At 41.7% G+C, this 21,141-nt stretch overlaps 1 protein-coding gene across 5 annotated transcripts in view; it reads right to left on the bottom strand.

Moving 5' to 3' along the window:
- LOC140491916 (glutamate receptor 1-like) overlaps positions 1–21,141 on the bottom strand; it is a 214,296-nt gene that overhangs the window by 16,242 nt on the left and 176,913 nt on the right. For 4 of the 5 annotated variants that reach the window (XM_072590383.1, XM_072590384.1, XM_072590385.1 and 1 more), the window contains exons 12-13: positions 16,587–16,785; positions 14,871–15,118 (exon numbers count right to left, since the gene is read on the bottom strand). In XM_072590383.1, the coding sequence (XP_072446484.1) occupies positions 14,871–15,118; positions 16,587–16,785 (447 nt within the window). Of the gene's footprint in view, positions 1–14,870; positions 15,119–16,586; positions 16,786–21,141 lie in introns of those variants that run through there. The other variant, XM_072590387.1, reaches the window with a different exon arrangement.

The raw sequence follows: 21,141 nt of genomic DNA, 5'->3' as shown, positions 1-21,141 counted from the left end.
TCTAGGACATGAGCTGGGGTCTGTGGATTGCTCTCCCAGTAACATTACCACTTCACCAATAAAAACATTTGTCAGTTTGCTGGTCTCTGACTCTTCTGGTCTGCAGCTTACCCTGAGATGTAATAAAGGGCAGCAGAATGTCTACAGCCGATGAGCTGAAATTATTAAGCAGCTTTCTTCAAACACAATATCTGTCCCGTCAGGGCTGAAAACAGTGTGGGAGACGCAAGGGTGCTTGGTTCAATGGCATAAAGAGATGGGGAGCAAGAGGAAAGGGTTATATAGGAATCACAAAGTACAGTCAGAGTGGGATGAATGGTCCCTGTCATTTCTCCAACAGGCTGACAGTAAATACAGGCATGGCAATGTTCTGCTGGAGTCCAGTTTTCACAGTAATGGTTAAAGGGAGTGCTGAATATTGATCAAAGATTATGCATTTTGTAAAATGTCAGCGATCCTACCAAAATATCAATGGAATGGTCCAGTTGTTTGTCATGGAGCAACATACTTCTCAGCCTTGTTCTTTGTTCAAGAAGATGGGTTTCAGGAAATACTATCAATTCACGCAGCTGTCAGCACAAGAGCAGTAGGGCTGACAGAGCAGATCAAAGCAAGACAGGGCTGGCAGATACGGCAGGGCAAGAGACAAAAAAACTGCAGAAGCTGGAATCCCAAGTAGACATGTGGAAGAACACAGCAAGCCAGGGAGCACCAGGAGGTGGAGAAGTTGACATTTTGGGTATAAACCTTCTTCAGGAACAAAGGACAGGGTGGCAGGGCAGGGCAGATAGGGCAGGGCTGATGGGGAAGAGCAGGGCTGGTGGGATAGGGAAGGACACAGCAGTGCAGGGAAGATAATGCAGGGCAGGGCAGGGCAGAGCTGGTGGGATTGGGCAGGGCAGACTAAGGTAGAGCTGGGCACTATAGGACAAACATGATAGGGTTGAAAGGATACGGCAAGATGCAACTGGGCTAGGAAAGTAGGGCATCTGATAGCTGGACCTTCATGTCTATCCTTCCATTTAGAACATCGAGGCAGATCTTAACAATTAATTGCATTATTACCCAAACTTTGTAAACAAATTGACTTTTTTCCAAACTAGGACATTGTCCAGATAGGACGCTCACTGAGGAGTCAATCAGAAAGAAAACTAAAGAGATTAGGTATGAAAATCAATAATACTTTCAGAAAGAAACTAATCTCATCCATAGTCACACAGATTCCAGCTCATAGGTTCTCATTAACAAATCCAGCAGTCAAACATCTCAGATGTTAGTTAGCTAGTACGACTCCATAGCTGGGGCAGTTAACAATAATGTGAAGTGAATTTGCTGTGTTGTAATGGTCTCAGTTACTTTTCCACTTAATAATGTTAATCTATTGGAGTGTCAATTCCCAGTGTTAAGCGATCAGGTATTAGTTTGCAGTGATACACTAACACTGAGGCTGTACACAGTGTTAGAACATTATTGTGTTACTCTATTAGTGAGTTTGTTCCAATTGTTAATGTATCAGTGAGTGTGTTCCCAGTGTTACAGTATTAGTGAGTTTATTTCCAGTGTAATTGTATTAGTGATTTTATTCCCAGTGTTGCTATATTAGTGAGTTTGTTCCCAGTGTTACAGTATTAGTGAGTCTGTTCCCAGTGTTACAGCATTAGTGAGTTTATTTCCAGTGTTACTGTATTCGTGAGTTTGTTCCCAGTGTTAATGTATTCGTGAGTTTGTACCCAATGTTACTGTATTAGTGAATTTGTTCCCAGTGTTACTGTATCAGTGAGTTTGTTCCCTGTGTTGCTCCATTAGTGAGGTTGTTCCCAGTGTTGCTGTATTTGTGAGTTTGTTCCCAGTGTTACAGTATTAGTGAGTTTGTTCCCAGTGTTGCTGTATTAGTGAGTTTGTTCCCAATGTTGCTGTATTAGTGGGTTTGTTCTCAGTGTTACAGTATTAGTGAGTTTGTTCCCAATGTTACTGTGTCAGTGAGTGTGTTCCCAGTGTTACTGTATCAGTGAGTCTATTCGCAGCCTTACAGTATCAGTGAGTTTGTTCCCAGTTTTAATGTATCAGTGAGTTTGTTCTCTGTGTTACTGTATCAGTGAGTTTGTTCCCAGTGTTGCTGTATTAGTGGGTTTGTTCTCAGTGTTACAGTATGAGTGAGTTTGTTCCCAATGTTACTGTGTCAGTGAGTGTGTTCCCAGTGTTACTGTATCAGTGAGCCTATACACAGTGTTACAGTATTAGTGAGGTAGTTTCCAATGTTGCTGTACTAGTGATTTTGTTCCCAGTGTTACTGTATTAGTGAGTTTGTTCCCAGTGTTGCTGTATTAGTGAGTTTGTTCCCAGTGTTGCTGTACCAGTGAGTTTGTTCCCAGTGTTGCTGTATTAGTGAGATTGTTCCCAGTGTTACTGTATCAGTATGTTTGTTCCCAGTGTTGCTGTATTAGTCAGTTTGTTCCCAATGTTACTGTTTCAGTAAGTTTGTTCCCTGTGTTGCTGTATTAGTGAGGTTGTTCCCAGTGTTACAGTCTTAGTGAATTTGTTCCCAGTGTTGCTGTATTAGTGTCTTTGTTCCCAGTGTTACTGTATTAGTGAGTTTGTTCCAAATGTTACTGTATCAGTGAGTCTGTTCCCAGTGTTACTGTATTAATGAGTTTGTTCCCAGTGTTGCTGTATTAATGAGATTGTTCCCAGTGTTACTGTATCAGTGAGTTTGTTCCCAGTGTTGCTGTATTAATGAGCTGTTCCCAGTGTTACAGTATTAGTGAGTTTGTTCACAGTGTTGCTGTATTAGTCAGTTTATTTCCAGTGTTACTGTATCAGTGAGCTTGTTCGCAGCGTTGCTATATCAGTGAGTTTGTTGCCAGTGTTACAGTATTAGTGAGTATGATCCCAGTCTTGCTGTATGAGTGAGTTTGTTCCCAGTGTTACTGTATTAGTGAGTTTGTTCCCAGTGTTACTGTATCAGAGAGTTTGTTCCCAGTGTTGCTGTATTAGAGATTTCGTTCGCAGTGTTACTGTATCAGTGAATTGGTTCGCAGCTTTACGCTATCAGTGAGTTTGTTCCCAGTGTTACAGTATTAGTGAGTTTGTTCCCATTGTTACTGTATTAGTGAGTTTATTTCCAGTGTTACTGTATTAGTGAGTTTGTTCCTAGTGTTACGCTAATACTGAGTTTGTTCCCAGTGTTGCTGTATTAGTGATTGCATTCCCAGTGTTACAGCATTAGTGATTGCGTTCCCGTGTTACTGTATTAGTGAGTTTGTTCCCAGTGTTAATGTATCAGTGAGTTTGTTCCCAGTGTTAATGTATCAGTGGGTTTGTTCCAAGTGTTACTGTATTAATGAGTTTGTTCCCAGTGTTACTGTATCAGTGGGTTTGTTTCCAAGTGTTACTATATTAATGAGTTTGTTCCCAGTGTTGCTGTATTAAATAGTTTGTTGGCAGTGTTACTGCATTAGTGAGTTTGTTCCAAGTGTTACTGTATTAGTGATTTTGTTGCCAGTGTTGCTGTATTAGTGAGTTTGTTCCCAGTGTTGCTGTATTAATGAGTTTGTTCCCAGTGTTACTGTATTAGTGAGTTTGTTTCCAGTGATACTGTATCAGTGAGTTTGTTCCCAGTGTTAATGTATCAGTGAGTTTGTTCCCAGTGTTAGTATATTAATGAGTCTGTTCCCAGTGTTGCTGTATTAGTGAGTATGTTGCCAGTGTTACTGTATTAGTGAGTTTGTTCTAAGTGTTACTGTATTAATGAGTTTGCTCCCAGTGTTGCTGTATTAGTGAGTTTGTTCCCAGTGTTACTGTATTAATGAGCTTGTTCCCAGTGTTACTGTATCAGTGGGTTTGTTCCAAGTGTTACTGTATTAATGAGTTTGTTCCCAGTGTTACTGTATTAGATAGTTTGTTGCCAGTGTTACTGTATTAGTGAGTTTGTTGCCAGTGTTACTGTATTAGTGAGTTTGTTCCAAGTGTTACTGTATTAGTGAGTTTGTTCCCAGTGATACTGTATCAGTGAGTTTGTTCCCAGTGTTAATGTATCAGTGAGTTTGTTCCCAGTGTTAGTGTATTAATGAGTCTGTTCCCAGTGTTGCTGTATTAGTGAGTATGTTGCCAGTGTTACTGTATTAGTGACTTCGTTCCAAGTGTTACTGTATTAATGAGTTTGCTCCCAGTGTTGCTGTATTAATTTGTTCCCCGTCTTGCTGTATTAGTGAGTTTGTTCCCAGTGTTACAGTGTTAGTGATTTTTTTTCCCAGTGTTACTGTATCAATGAGTTTGTTCCCAATGTTACAGTATTAGTGAGTTTGTTCCCAGTGTTACAGTATTAGTGAGTATGATCCCAGTCTTGCTGTATTAGTGAGTTTGCTCCCAGTGTTACTGTATTAGTGAGTTTGTTTCCAGTGATACTGTATCAGTGAGTTTGTTCCCAGTGTTTCTGTATCAGTGAGTTTGTTCCCAGGGTCACTGTATTAGTGAGTTTATTTCCATTGTTACTGTATTAGTGAGATTGTTCCCAGTGTTGCTGTATTAGTGAGTTTGTTCCCAGTGTTACAATGTCAGTGAGATGGTTCCAAGTGTTACAGTATTTGTGGTTGTTTTCCCAATGTTACTGTATTAGTGAGTTTTTTTCCTAGTGTTGCGCTATTAGTGAGTTTGTTGCCAGTGTTACTGTATTAGTGAGTTTGTTCCAAGTGTTACTGTATTAATGAGTATGTTCCCAGTGTTGCTGTATTAGGTGTTCCCAGCCTTGCTGTATTAGTGAGTTTGTTCCCAGTGTTACAGTATTAGTAATTTTTTTTCCCAGTGTTACTGTATCAATGAGTTTGTTCCCAGTGTTACAGTATTAGTGAGTATGATCCCAGTCTTGCTGTATTAGTGAGTATGTTCCCAGTGTTACTGTATTAATGAGTTTGTTTCCAGTGATACTGTATTAGTGAGTTTATTTCCAGTGTTACTGTATTAGTGAGTTTGTTGCCAGTGTTACTGTATTAGTGAGTTTATTTCCAGTGTTACTGTATTAGTGAGTTTGGTCTCAGTGTTGCTGTATTAGTGTGTTTGTTCTCAGTTTTTCTGTATTAGTGAGTTTGTTCCCAATGTTACTGTATCAGTGAGTTTGTTCCCAGTGTTGCTGTATTAGTGAGTTTGTTCCCAGTGTTACAATGTCAGTGAGATGGTTCCAAGTGTTAATGTATCAGTGAGTTTGTTCCAATTGTTACAGTATTTGTGAATGTTACTGTATTAGTGATTTTTTTCCTAGTGTTGTGGTATTAGTGAGTTTGTTCCCAGTGTTGCTGTATTAGTGAGTTTGTTCCCAGTTTTGCTGTATTAGGGAGTTTGTTCCCAGATTTATGGTATCAGTGAGTTTGTTTCAAGTGTTAATGTATCAGTGAGTATGTTTCCAGTGTTACTGTATTAGTGAGTCTGTTCCCAGTGTTACTGTATTAGTGAGTTTGTTCCCAGTGTTTCTGTACCAGTGAGTTTTTTCCCAGGGTTATAGTATTAGTGAGGTTGTTCCCAGTGTTACAGTGTTCATGAATTTGTTCCCAGTGTTAATGTGTCAGTGAGTTTGTTCCCAGTATTACTGTATTAGTGAGTTTTTTCCTAGTGTTGCTGTATAAGTGAGTTTTTTTCCCAATGTTACTGTATCAGTGAGTTTGTTTTCAGTGTTACTGTATCAGTGAGTTTGTTCCCAGTGTTACAGTATTAGTGAGATTGTTCCCAGTGTTACTGTATTAGTGAGACTGTCCTCAGTGTTGCTGTATTAGTAAGTTTGTTCCCAGTGTTATTGTATCAGTGAGTTTGTTCCCAGTGTTGCTGTATTAGGGAAGTTGTTCCCAGTTTTGCTGTATTAGTGAGATTGTCCCCAGTGTTATTGTATCAGTGAGTTTGTCCCCAGTGTTGCTGTATTAGGGAGTTTGTTCCCTGATTTATTTTATCAGTGAGTTTGTTCCAAGTGTTAATGTATCAGTGAGTTTGTTTCCAGTGTTACTGTATTAGTAAGCTTGTTCCCAGTGTTGCTGTATTAGTGGGTTTGTTCGCAGTGTTACAGTATTAGCAAGTTTTTTCCCAGTGTTACAGTATTAGTGAGTTTGTTCCCAGTGTTGCTGTATTAGTGAGTTTGTTCCCAGTTTTACTGTATCAGTGAGTTTGTTCCAAGTGTTACTCTATTAAAGAGTGTGTTCCCAGTGTTACTGTATCAGTGAGTTTGTTCCCAGTGTTACTGTATCAGTGCGTTTGATCCCAATGTTACTGTATTAGTGAGTTTGTTTCCAGTGTTACAGTATTAGTGAGTTTGCTCCCAATGTTACTGTATCAGTGAGTTTGTTCTCAGTGTTACTGTATCAGTGAGTTTGTTCTCAGTGTTACAGTATTAGTGAGTTTGTTCACAGTGTTACTGTATTAGTGAGTTTGCTTCCAGAGTTACAGTATCAGTGAGTTTGTTCCCAGTGTTACTGCATTGGTGAGGTTGTTCCCAGTGTTAGAGTATTAGTGAGTTTGTTCACATGTTACTGTAATAGTGAGGTTGTTCCCAGTGTTACAGTATTAGTGAGTTTGTTCCCAGTGGTACAGTATGAGCGAGTTTGTTCCCAATGTTGCTGTATCAGTGAGTTTGTTCCCAGTGTTACTGCATTAGTGAGTTTGTTCCCAGTGTTGATGTATTAGTGAGTTTGTTGGCAGTGTTACTGTATCAGTGAGTTTGTTCCCAGTGTTACTGTATCAGTGAGTTTGATCCCAGTGTGGCTGTATTAGTGACTTTATTCCCAGTGTTACGGTATTAGTGAGTTTGTTCCCAATGTTACTGGATCAGTGAGTTTGTTCCCAGTATTACAGTATTAGTGAGTTTATTACCAGTGTTACTGTATTAGTGAGTTTGTTCCCAGTGTTACAGCATTAGTGGGTTTGTTCCCAGTGTTACAGTATTAGTGAGTTTGTTCCCATTGTTACTGTATTAGTGAGTTTGTTCGCAGTGTTACTGTATGAGTGAGTTTGTTCCCAGTGTTACTGTATTAGTGAGTTTGTTCCCAGTGATACAGTATCAGTGAGTTTGTTCCCTGTGTTGCTGTATTAGTGAGTTTGTTCCCAGTGTTGCTAAATTAGTGAGTTTTTTCCCAGTGTTACTGTATCAGTGATTTTATTCCCAGTGATTGCTGTATCAGTGATTTTGTTCCCAGTATTGCTGTGTTAGTGATTTTGTTCCCAGTGTTAATACATTAGTGATGTTGTTCCCAGTGTTGTCGCATTAGTGAGTTTGGTTCCAGTGTTACTGTATTAGTGAGTTTGTTCCCAGTGTTACAGTATTAGTGAGATTGCTCCCAATGTTACAGTACTAGTGAGGTTTGCAGTGTTGCTGTATTAGTGAGTTTGTTCCCAGTGTAACTTAATTAGTGATTTTATTCCCAGTGTTGTTGTATTAGTGACTTTGTTCCCAGTGTCACTGCATTAGTGATTTTGTTCCCAGTGTTGATGTATTTGTGAGTTTGTTTCCAGTGTTAATGTATCAGTGAGTTTGTTCCAATTGTTAATGTATCAGTGAGTGTGTTCCCAGTGTTACAGTATTGGTGAGTTTATTTCCAGTGTAACTGTATTAGTGATTTTATTCCCAGTGTTGCTATATTAGTGAGTTTGTTCCCAGTGTTACAGTATTAGTGAGTCTGTTCCCAGTGTTACAGCATTAGTGAGTTTATTTCCAGTGTTACTGTATTCGTGAGTTTGTTCCCAGTGTTAATGTATTCGTGAGTTTGTACCCAGTGTTACTGTATTAGTGAATTTGTTCCCAGTGTTACTGTATCAGTGAGTTTGTTCCCTGTGTTGCTGTATAAGTGAGTTTGTTCCCATTGTTATTGTATCAGTTTTTTTTACCAGTGTTACTGTATTAGTGAGTTTGTTCCGAGCGTTTCAGTCTTAGTGAGTTTATTGAACATAGAACATAGAAAAATACAGTGCAGTACAGGCCCTTCGGCCCTCGATGTTGCGCCAACCGAAGCCTACCTAACCTACACTAGCCCAATAACCTCCATATGCTTATCCAATCCCCGCTTGAATAACCATAAAGAGGGAGAGTCCACCACTGCTACTGGCAGGGCATTCCATGAACTCACAACCCGCTGAGTAAAGAATCTACCCCTAACATCTGTCCTATCCCTACCACCCCTTAATTTAAAGCTGTGTCCCCTAGTAACAGCTGACTCCATACACGGAAAAAGGTTCTCACTGTCAACCTTATCTAAACCCCTAATCATCTTGTACACCTCTATCAAATCTCCCCTAAACCTTTTCTCCAATGAGAACAGCCCCAAGAGCGTCAGCCTTTCCTCAGACGATCTTCCTACCATACCAGGCAACATCCTGGTAAACCTCCTCTGCCCCCGTTCCAGTGCCTCCACATCCTTCCTATAGAATGGCGACCAAAACTGCACACAATACTCCAGATAAGGCCGCACCAGAGTCTTATACAACTGCAACATAACCTCAGGACTCCGGAACTCAATTCCTCTACCAATAAAGCCCAGTACGCCATATGCCTTCTTCACCTCACTATTTACCTGGGTGGCAACTTTCAGAGATCTGTGTACATGGACACCAAGATCCCTCTGCTCATCCACACTACCAAGTAGCCTACCATTAGCCCAGTAATCCATCTTCTTGTTACTCCTACCAAAGTGAATGACTTCACACTTAGCTACATTGAACTCCATTTGCCACCTTTCTGCCCAGCTCTGCAACTTATCTATATCCCGCTGTAACCTGCCACATCCTTCTTCTCTGTCCACAACTCCACCGACTTTCGTGTCATCTGCAAACTTGCTCACCCAGCCTTCAAGCCCCTCCTCCAGGTCATTTATAAAAATGACAAACAGCAATGGTCCCAAAACAGATCCTTGTGGAACACCGCTAGTAACTGCACTCCAAGATGAACCTTTACCATCAACTACTACCCTCTGTCTCCTTCCAGCCAGCCAATTCCTAATCCAAACCTCTAATGCACCCTCAGTGCCATACCTCCATAATTTTTGCAGTAGCCTACCATGGGGTACTTTATCGAATGCCTTGCTAAAATCCATATACACCACATGTACTGCTTTACCCTCGTCCACTTCCTTGGTCACCTTCTCAAAGAATTCAATAAGGTTTGTGAGGCACGACCTGCCCTTCACAAAACCATGCTGACTATCCTTGATCACATTATTCCTATCCAGATGTTCATAAATCCTATCCCTTACAATTCTCTCTAAGACTTTGCCCACAACAGAAGTGAGACTCACTGGCCTATAGTTACTAGGGCTGTCCCTACTCCCCTTCTTGAACAAGGGGACCACATTCGCTATCCTCCAGTCTTCTGGCACTATTCCTATAGACAACGACGACATAAAAATCAAGGCCAATGGCTCCGCTATCTCCTCCCTAGCTTCCCAGAGGATCCTAGGATAAATGCCATCAGGCCCAGGGGACTTATCTATTTTCACCCTTTCCAGTATTCCCCGGACCTCTTCCCTACATACCTCAAAGCCATCCATTCTAATCACTTGTGACTCAATATTCACATCAGCAATAATGTCCTGTTCCTGAGTGAATACTGATGAAAAGTATTGATTTAGTGTCTCTCCAATCTCCTCTGCTTCCACGCATAACTTCCCACTACTATCCTTGACTGGATCGATACCTACCCTAGTCATCCTTTTATTCCTGACATACCTATAGAAAGCCTTAGGATTTTCCCTAATCCTACCAACCAAGGACTTTTCATGTCCTCTTCTCGCTGCTCTTAGCTCTCTCTTTAGATCCTTCCTGGCTACCTTATAACTCTCAATCGCCCCAACTGAACCTTCACGCCTCATCTTTACATAGGCCGCCCTCTTCCCTTTAACAAGGGATTCCAATTCCTTATTAAACCACGGCTCCCTCACACGACCCTTTCCTCCCTGCCTGACAGGTACATACTTATCAAGGACACCCAATAGCTGCTCCTTGAACAAGCTCCACATATCATTTGTGTCCTTCCCTTGAAGCCTATTTTTCCAATCCACACATCCCAAGTCATGCCTCACCGCATCATAATTTCCTTGCCCACAGCTATAACTCCTACCTTGCAGTGCACACTTATCCCTCTCCATCACTAGAGTAAAAGTGACCGAGTTGTGGTCACTGTCCCCGAAGTGCTCACCTATCTCCAAGTCTAACACCTAGAACCAAATCCAGTATAGCCTCACCTCTTGTTGGCCTGTCTACATATTGTGTCAGGAAACCCTCCTGAACACATTGGACAAACACCGACCCATCTAACGAACTCGAGCTATAGCTTTCCCAGTCAATATCTGGGAAGTTAAAGTCCCCCATAACAACCACCCTACTACTTTCACTCTTCTCCTGAATCATCCTTGCAATACTTTCCTCTACATCTCTCGGACTATTAGGAGGCCTGTAGAAAACTCCTAACAGGGTGACCTCACCTTTCCTATTTCTAACCGCAGCCCAAACTACCTCAGATGGCAAGTCTTCCTCCATCGTCCTTTCCACCGCTGTAATACTATCCTTGACAAGCAATGCCACACCTCCCCCTCTTTTACCCCTACCTCTGACCCTACTAGAACATTTAAACCCTGGAACCTGTAATAGCCATTCCTGTCTCTGTTTTACCCATGTCTCTGTAATGGCCACAACATCGAAGTCCCAGGTACCAACCCATGCTGCAAGTTCACCTACCATATTTCTTATACTTCTGGCATTGAAGTATACACACTTCAAGCCACCTTCCTGTTTACCGGCACCCTCCTTCGAGATCGATGCCTTGTTCCTAACCTCCCTACACTCAAGGTCCTGTACCCTAAAGCTACAGTCCAGGTTCCCATGCCCCTGCAGAGTTAGTTTAAACCCTCCCAAAGAGCACTAGCAAACCTCCCCCCAAAGATGCCCCTCAGGTTCAGGTGTCGACCATCCTGTTTATAGAGGTCCCACCTTCCCCAGAAAGACCCCCAGTTGTCCAGAAACTGGAATCCCTCCCTCCTGCACCATCCCTGTAGCCACGCATTTAACTGTTCTCTCTCCCTATTCCTCGACTCTCTATCACGTGGCACGGGTAACAGACCAAAGACAACAACTCTGTTTGTTCTAGCTCTGAGCTTCCAACCTAGCTCCCTGAAAGCCCGGTCTAACATCCTCACCCCTCTTCCTACCTATGTTGTTGGTGTCAACGTGGACCACGACCTGGGGCTGCTCCCCCTCCCCCTTAAGGACCCGGAAAACACGATCAGAGTTCCCAGTGTTGCTGCATTAGTGAGTTTGTTCCCAGTGTTAATGTACCAGTGAGTTAGTTCCAGTGTTGTTTTATCTGGGGGTTTGTTCCCAGTGTTACAGTATTAGTGAGTTTGTTCCCAATTTTACTGTATCAGTGAGTTTGTTCCCAGTGTTGCTATATTAGTGAGCTTGCTCCCAGTGTTACTGTATCAGTGAGTTTGTTCCCAGAGGTGCTGTATTAGTGAGTTAGTTCCCAGTGTTACTGTATCAGTATGTTTGTTCCCAGTGTTGCTGTATTAGTGAGTTTATTCCCAGTGTTACAGTATCAGTGAGTTTGTTCCCAGTGTTACTGTATTAGTGATTTTGTTCCCAGTGTTGCTGTATTAGTGAGTTTGTTCCCAGTGTTGCTGTATTAGTGGGTTTGTTCCCAGTGTTACAGTATTAGTGAGTGTGTTCCCAGTGTTACTGTATCAGTGAGTCTATTCGCAGCCTTGCAGTATTAGTGAGTTTGTTCCCAGTTTTAATGTATCAGTGAATTTGTTCCCAGTGTTACTGTATCAGTGAGTTTGTTCCCAGTGTTGCTGTATCAGTGAGTTTGTTCCAAGTGTTAATGCATCAGTGAGTTTGTTTCCAGTGTTACTGTATTAGTGAGTTTGTTCCCAGTGTTGCTGTACCAGTGAGTTTGTTCCCTGTGTTGCTGTATTAGTGAGCTTGTTCCCAGTGATGCTGGATTAGTAAGTATTTTTCCAAGTGTTACTGTATCATTGATTTTCTTCCCAGTGTTGCTGTACCAGTGAGTTTGTTCCCAGTGTTGCTGTATCAGTGAGTTTGTTCGAAGTGTTAATGTATCAGTGAGTGTGTTCCCACTATTACAGTATTAGTGAGGTTGATCCCAGTGTTGTTGTATTAGTGAATTTGTTCCCAGTGTTACTGTATCAGTGAGTTTGTTCCAAGTGTTAATGTACCAGTGAGTTTGTTCCCAGTGTTACTGTATCAGTGAGTTTGTTCCCTGTGTTGCTGTATTAGTGAGTTTGATCCCAGTGTTGCTGTATTAGTGAGTTTGGTCCCAGTGGTACTATATCAGTGAGTATGTTCCCAGTGTTACTGTATTAGTGATTTTGTTCCCAGTGTTGCTGTATGAGTGTGTTTGTTCACAGTGTTACTGTATTAGTGAGTTTGTTCCCAATGTTACAGTATCAGTGAGTTTGTTCCCAGTGTTGCTGTATTAGTGAGTTTGTTCCCAGTGTTACTATATCAGTGTGTTTGTTCACAGTGTTACTGTATTAGTGTGTTTGTTCCCAGTGTTACTGTATTAGTGATTTTGTTCCCAGTGTCACTGTATCAGTGAGTTTGTTCCCAATGTTACAGTATCAGTGAGTTTGTTCCCAGTGTTGCTGTATTAGTGAGTTTGTTCCCAGTGTTACTGTATCAGTGTGTTTGTTCACAGTGTTACTGTATTAGTGTGTTTGTTCCCAGTGTTACTGTATTAGTGATTTTGTTCCCAGTGTCACTGTATCAGTGAGTTTGTTCCAAGTGTTACAGTAACATTGAGTTTGTTCCCAGTGTTAGAGTATTAGTGAGTTTGATCCCAGTGTTGCTGTATTAGTGAGTTTGTTCCCAATGTTACAGTATCAGTGTGTTTGTTCACAGTGTTACTGTATTAGTGAGATTGTTCCCAGTGTTACTGTATTAATGTGTTGGTTCCCAGTGTTGCTGTATTAGTGAGTTTGTTCCCAGTGTTACTGTATCAGTGAGTTTGTTCCAGTGTTACTGTATTAGTGAGTTTGTTCCCAGTGTTGCTGTATTAGTGCGTTTGTTCCCAGTATTACTGTATCAGTGAGTTTGTTCCAAGTGTTAACATATCAGTGGGTTTATTCCCAATGTTACTGTATCAGTGAGTTTGTTCCCTGTGTTGCTGTATTAGTGAGTTTGTTCCCAGTGTTACAGTGTTTGTGAGGTTGTTCCCAGTGGTACTGTATGTGTAAGTTTGTTCCAAGTGTTAATGTATCAGTGAGTGTGTTCCCAGTTTTACAGTATTAGTGAGTTTATTTCCAGTGTTACTGCATTAACGTGTTTGTTCCCAGTGTTACAGTATTAGTGAGTTTGACCCCAGTGTAACTGCATTAGTGATTTTGTTCCCAGCGTTACTGTTTTAGTGAGTTTGTTCCCAGTGTTACTGTATCAGTGAGTTTGTTCCCAGTGTTGCTATATTAGTGAGTTTGTTCCCAGTGTTGCTGTTTTAGTGAATTTGTTCCCAGTGTTACAGTATTAGTGAGTTTGTACCCAGTGTTGCTGTATTAGTGAGGTTGTTCCCAGCGTTACTGTAAGAGTGATTTTGTTCCCAATGTTGGTGTATTAGTGAGTTTGTTCCCAGTGTTAATGTATCAGTGAGTTTGTTCCCAGTGTTACTGTATTAGTGATTTTGTTCCCTGTGTTGCTGTATTAGTGAGTTTGTTCCCAGTGTTACAATATTAGAGAGGTTGTACCCAATGTTACTGTATCAGTGTGTTTGTACCCAATGTTACTGTATTAGTGAATTTGTTCCCAGTGTTACTGTATCAGTGAGTTTGTTCCCTGTGTTGCTCCATTAGTGAGTTTGTTCCCAGTGTTACATTATTAATGAGTTTGTTCCCAGTGCTACTGTATTAGTGAGTTTGTTCCCAGTGTTACTGTATCAGTGTGTTTGTTCCTAGTGTTACTGTATTAGTGACATTGTTCCTAGTGTTACTGTATTGATGTGTTTGTTCCCAGTGTTACTGTATTAGTGAGTTTGTTCCCAGTGTTATGTATCTGTGAGTTTGTTCCCAGTGTTACAGTGTTATTGACCTTGTTCGCAGTGTTACAGCATTAGTGAGTTTGTTCCCAGTGTTGCTGTATTAGTGAGTTTGGTCCCAGTGTTACAGTATTAGCGAGTTTGTTCCCAGTGTTGCTGTATTAGTGAGTTTGTTCCCAGTGTTATAGTCTTAGTGAGTTTGTTCCCAGTGTTAACGGTATTAGTAAGTTTGTTCCCAGTGTTACTGTATCAGTGACTTTGTTTCCAGTGTTACGGTATTAGCGAGGTTGTTTCTAGTGTTACAGTATTAGTGAGGTTGTTCCCAGTATTACTGTATCAGTGAGTTTATTTCCAATGTTACAGTATTAGTGAGTTTGTTCCCAGTGTTACTGTATCAGTGAGTTTGTTCCCAGTGTTGCTGTATCAGTCAGTTTGTTCCCAGTGTTACTGTATCAATGAGTTTGTTCCCAGTGTTACAGTAGTAGTGAATTTGTTCCAAGTGTTACTGTATCAGTGAGTTTGTTCTCTGTGTTGTCTTATTAGTGAGTTTGTTCCCAGTGATGCTGAATTCGTGAGTTTGTTCCCAGTGTTACAGTAGTAGTGAATTTGTTCCAAGTGTTACTGTATCAGTGAGTTTGTTCCCAGTGCTATAATATTAGTGAGTTTGTTCCAAGTGTTACTGTATTAGTGAGTTTGTTCCCAGTGCTATAATATTAGTGAGTTTGTTCCAAGTGTTACTGTATTAGTGAGTTTGTTCCCAGTGCGACACTACTTGCTTCAGTTCGCAATGTTAAACTTTTGGGCTATTACTTTCAGGTGCTTTGCTAACAGTGTGTTTTCTTACACAGTGTTGCATGAATCCACCCACCTTAAAGGTGATCCTTTTGGTGTAGCCACTCCATATCCCTTGGAGTCGAGGTTACCTCCAACCTTCATGGTATCACATGGCTTCCTCTGCTCGATATACTCATTCATGGTCGACTCTAAGAGATAGGCATACTTCCCTTTGGACTTTCTCACACGGATTACACCTTCCTCTGTGGTTTTGACAAAGACTGAAGGCTCAGCAGACTTCATATAAGCCCACATCTTTTCAAAAACGGCAATCTTTGACCTCTGCATAAGATGAAGAGTAAACAGAATGAATTTACCACAGCACCAAGGGCGGTTCTTCTTTCCTGGAATGTGGGCTGTCAGGTCTGCTGTGGGCTTTTTTTTCTCTCGGATGGTAGCCAATCTCTGGAACCTTTACTGTAGGAGGCTAGGTAGGCTGTATCATTCAGCATAATTAAGCTGAGATGGAGACATTTTTAATCAGTAAGGGAATCAAGGATTATGAGGTAAGTCGTGTCAAGGATTCTCAGATCAATTGTGATCTCATTGAACAGCAGAGAGGACACATTGGGATAAATGGCCTCCTTCAGTTTCTATGTCTCATGGTCTTACTCAATGGTCAACCACTCAACAGAACTGATGCATGGCCTTCATTGGTGATTGACTTCAGCAGCTCCCCTGTCTAGCTACCTCAACCTTCACCAGGGTGAATGAAAATCAGGGAATTAAGGATTTTTAAGAGAATAGGGTGTCACTGTCGCTACTTGGATTTTGTATTTTCCACAAGGTGAATAGATCCCTGAAATGCCCCAATCTTTGGAAACTCCTTAAATTACCAGCAATGTCCCAGTCATGAAAGGACTCCCATATCTGTGTTGCATCTCACATTTTGACTGCCCTTAGAGCCCATGTGAGCCAGAAGATTGACATGATGCCCATGTTTTAACATTTTAATAGTGTACTCTGAGACCTCTCATTCCAACATCCATCTCCTTAACTTCCAGCTTCCTTTGAGTAACTTTTGAAATATTATTAGTGAGGTGGCAATCTTGAGATCCTTTGCTCTTCAAAAGGACAAATATATATTCATGGGATATGGGCATCACTAGCTAGGCCAACATTTATTGCCCATCTCTAATTGCCTGGAGGGCAGCTAAGTGTCAGTCACATTGCTGTGGGTCTGGAGTCACATGTAGGCCCAGCCACATAAGGGCAGCAATTTCCTTTCCTAAAGGACATTGGCTAAACCAGATGGGTTTTACGACAATCCAGTGCAGTTACATGGCTACTGTTAAGTTGCTCCCCATTTCTGATTTTATCAAGTTTTCTTTTTGAATTTTGCCAGCTGTCATAATGGGATTGAAACCCATGTCCTCAGAACCTTGGCCTGACATCCTCTGCCATGAGGCTAGTGACGTTATCACTTTGCCAATGCCTGCCCAGCTTAACCCTGGGGCGATGGCAACAGTGTCATGTCGATAAAATGCTGGGTCCAATTTCAGGCTGGCTTTTAGCCTTCTTCAGCATGCTGCCTGTGGGACCCTGTTGTAAATGAGGTAGTTGCTGAAATTTCTACATTACAACATGGGACTACACTTCAATGGCTACAAAATACTTTGGGATGTTCTATGGCATTGAATGGTGCGAAAGAAATACAAATCTTTTTATAAAATAGCTTCAATTGCATTCACAATGAAAAATTTCACTTGTAGCTGTCCCTAGAGTTGGGTAGAAAGACTGTTGTACTTACTCTGAAGAACTCTTTTGTTGATCCAGCGTCAAGCGTTCCATAGGCGATCTCTGTCTGTTTTGCAAGGTCCTCTGCGCTCTCAATGGGAGACACCATTCGTTCGACTGTCAGGAAGGCAGCTAGATTTGCAGTGTAGGATGAGATGATGATCAAAGTGAAGAACCACCAAACTCCACCAACAATTCTGCCCGACAGAGATCTAAATATGGTCAAGAACATGGGGTTGGGAGAGGAAATGACACGAAATGAAATGCATTAAAAAAAGACAGCACATTACTAGTCCTGAGTCAATGTGTGTGGTTTAGGAGTATTCACAACCACAAAAACTTAACAGCTTCTGTCAAACCAGATCCCACTCCTGAGACCTTTGTGACCCCAGGCAGGGGTTGAAGGTAGGGGCTGTCCATGATTGATTACTAAGATTTCAGGTATTCAATGTTGATCATCAGCACAAATATGACAATGACACCCAGCAATTTATTTCTCTAAATATGAGACTGCAAGTCAGAAGCTAAACCTATGAAGAAATGCAGTTCACCACCATCTTCTCAAAAACAGGTTGGGATGGGCAACAAATGCAGGTCTTGCCAGAAATGCTCAGATCCCAGGAAAGAATTTTTTAAAAAAGTCCGGTTTCTCAGCCCTGTGGTTTGATGGTAGGTTCCCAGGCCTCCCTTAAATACTCCATAAGATATCGGAACTGAAGCAGCCCATTCAGCCCATTGAATTTGCTCCTCCATTCAGTGAAATCATGACTGATCTGAGAATCCTCAAGTCCTCTTTACTGCCCTTTTGTATCTACCCTGTCAAGTCCCCTAAGCATTTTGTTTGTTTCAATAAAGTTGTCTCTCATTCTTCTAAATTCCAATGAGTACAAGCCCAATCTGCTCAACTTTTCCTCATAAGACAGTCCCTCCCTGGCTGGTATCAGTCTAGTGAACCTTCTGTGTTTTGCCTCCAATACCAGTACATCTTTCCTTAGATAAGGGGTCCAAAACTGCACACACAATTGGTGTGATTGGAATCATCATAATATATTCCCTTTGCCAGTGGTGTTCTGGAAATACTGGACACAGTCTCCCATTTTCTTCCCATGACACTTGCAGTTTGACTTTAGCACTGTGCAAGTGGATGGATATTGAACAAATTCAAATCTTGCCTGCTTGGCCAGAGGATTAATGTACCCAAAGTGATCCTCTATCTGTATGGAGTGTCATGTCATGTTCACAATTCGTCATCCAATTTGTACAACCTATTTTAGCAACAATGTTCTTACACCCAGTGCTGCGGATGCCATGGGTCACAAAACATGTCTCAGTCAATCAGCAAGCTTATACAAAGAATTGACCTGCTCCCCAGCTAATGGTGTGAAGCACTGTTAAACTTTATAAACCATAAGATGGACTTCTGATCAGTCAATAAACAGATAGCCTTAACAATCCACTGGATCAGCCAATCAGCTATTTCTGGCTTAGACACATGATCCCACATAGTATATATTCATTCAGTAAACATGATTGACATGTTGACTTTGAGCTCAGATTGTTATTCACATTATGTTCAGGTCTCTGGAATCCTCTCCTCTAAACAGTTCTGGATGCTGAGGATCAGTTGGAGCAGACAGAATATTTTGTGTGGAAAAAATACAGTTAAAGGAGCGGCTAAGTGGCTAAAGAGAGTTGAGGCACAGATCAACCATGATGTTACTGAATGTTACCTTACCATTCCCACTTAGTATGCTTTTCCTTAGTTCTCATATGTGAGCTCCATTGGAAACACTGGCATTTGTTGCATATCCCTGACTGCTCTTGAATTGATTGGCTCTCTAGGCCATTTCAGAGGACAATTAAGAAGCATCAACCACATTGCTGTCATTCTGGGGTCACACACAGGCCAGACCAGGTAAGGACAGCAGATTTCCGTCTTTTAAGGACACTGGGAACCAGATGGCCTTTTTTGATAAATGACAATCATTACCTTCAGCCTATCGATTCTTATCATTCCAGATATTAAAAGTTGAACTCAAATTCCACCAGCAGCCAAATCTAATCCCCAGAACATTAAGCTGGAGGTGTGCAGTAGTATCCAAGTGACAATACCACTACATCAGCATCTCCCCTGGAATTAAATAGCCCTACCAAACTGTGATAAAAGAAGCTGCACTTTCAATGGAGCCAAAACATAGATCTCCATGCTCACGTGCAGCTGGACTCCTCAGTACTCTGAACCGCTGTGTGTGAGCTCGTTGATCAGCTTCTTCATCACTCCAATCAGGGTCCTTCAGTAAACATAGAATCCACATCTGAGTCTGCAACCTGGGGCACCCTCTCCCTTTGTCCTGGTACTTGCACACTTATGCTCTGTAATTTACCACATGAAGACCTCTGTTCGAGACCAACATTAAAGGTTAAGTGCAGTGCCAGTCTGAGCTGGTGCTTGTGAGAGTGAAACTGAATGTGCAATCTTCAGGAAGGGTGAACCCTCTACTTCCTCCACAGGCTGAGCAGCCTCCATACCTTCAGCACCTGAAATACAAGGTTGAGACAAGAATGAAGTTTCATTGTGTAGGGAAAGCAAAGGGAGACAGAGGTTTATGGAGTGGACTGTGCACAGTTCACACAAAACGTGTGGAGTGGGATGGAAGTGAAAAGAGGAAATGGGGATGTAGATGTGAGCACAATTACAATGTTTAAAATACATTTGGATAAGTATATGAATAGGAAAGGTTTGGAGGGATATGGGCCAAGAGCAGGCAGGTTGGAGTAGATTGGTTTGGGATTATGTTTGGCATGGACAGATTGAACCGAAGGGTCTGTTTCCGTGCTGTATGACACTATGTTAATAAATTCTTCTCGATGTCTCCTCCGGTCTTGTCCCCATTAGGACTGAGTATCCCACTGCCTGGATTGACCAAGATACCTTCTTTGAGAGGAGAGAGGGAGTGCAGATGTAAAGGCAAATCTGATGGAAGCCTCCTCTCTCAGGCATTTGTTACTGATTGGTGGTGGTGCACTTTAGCAATGTAGCTCATTAGCTAAGACACAGTGCACCAGATCTGAGATGTGGGGAGCAAGGACTGGAAACGAGAAGGAGGTACACAGAATGTGACAAATAATGGGGGGGGGGGGGGCGGAGGGGGGGGGAAGAATGGAAAGGTCAGTAGTATGAGAATTGGGGCTGGGAATGGTGGTGATGGAGCAGGGAGCAGGAGAACATGTTTCTTACCTTGACAACACCATTCAGGTCACTGAGCTTCTTCCAGCATTGCAACCATGTCAAAATACAGCATTCACCACCTCAGCAAGCTCTTCCTCTTGGAGGTGGAGATATTGCCTAGAGGAGAGTCCACCCCTTGTTGGGTGTGGGTCTCTGTTCATCGATGACCTTGACCAGACTGCCCAAGGTAACAGTGAAGACTTTAAGTACCCGCTTAGAACTTGCTCCCAGTGTTTTTCTAAACATGTTTGTAGTTAGAGTGGAACCCGCATTTAACAAGCTCCCATGCTTGAAATGTCACCTGAGATGGATAACTTCAGACCCTGAATCAGGCATCCAGCCAATGAACAGGGTAGATTAAGCTTGATACACACCTGCATCTTTATGGTTCACATAAATCTTACTTGTGCAGTTGTTACAGAGGCATGCAGCATTTGCAGTATAAATAGGAAAAGAGAGAGACAAGGATATAGGGCAGACCCTGTCTTTATGGGATAAACATTGAAAATGATAAAGAAACACACAGTAGCTACACCATTTAAACAGAGAGACTGATACCCTGTATATATAGCAGGAACACACAAAGGCATCTGATAGAATGGCCGGAGTCATAGAATGGACACAGTATAGAAAGAGTCTATAGGCTTACTAAATCTATGCCAGATTTCTGCAAAATTAATTTAGTTACTATCAATTTCACTTCACCCTTTTGCCAGAAATTGGCAAATGTTTTCCCTTCAGGTGCTTATCTAATTCCCTTTTAGAATAATGACTGAATCTAGCTCCACTACACATTCACACCATGCCATTCAGATCCTAAACATTCATAATTTTTTTCTGACTCCTTGTCTCATCTTTGTTTCTTTTGGGAATCATTTTAAATCTGTGTCATCCGGTTCTCCCTTCTTCTCCAAACAATTTCTTTCATCAATTTTCTACACATTTCCCGAGGGGTCTCTCCCTCCTTGCACCTGCTTTAGAATTGTGCTCAGTTTTTCTCCTGAATCTTCTGACCGGAAATGGATCGCTTCACTCTTCTTAGGGTTGATTTTAATCTGCCATGTGTTTGTCCATTCCACTAGACTGCCTATGTTCTCTTGAAACCTGTCACTATCCTCCTCATAGTTAACTGTATGTCCATAAGCAAATTTTGAAATTGTGCCTCATAGACCCAAGTCTAAGCTGTTACGGTCATATTTATCTTCACACCAAACCTTGGGAAATCTCACTTTATACCCTCCTGTGATTAGATTCCCTAGTGTGGAAACAGGCCCTTCAACCCAACAAGTCCACACCGGCCCTCCAAAGAGCAACCTACCCAGGCCCATTCCCTTACATT

This window comes from Chiloscyllium punctatum, chromosome 20 (genome assembly GCF_047496795.1).
Source record: "Chiloscyllium punctatum isolate Juve2018m chromosome 20, sChiPun1.3, whole genome shotgun sequence".
Lineage (NCBI taxonomy): Eukaryota > Metazoa > Chordata > Chondrichthyes > Orectolobiformes > Hemiscylliidae > Chiloscyllium > Chiloscyllium punctatum.
This window is presented reverse-complemented; position numbering and strand designations above follow the sequence as displayed.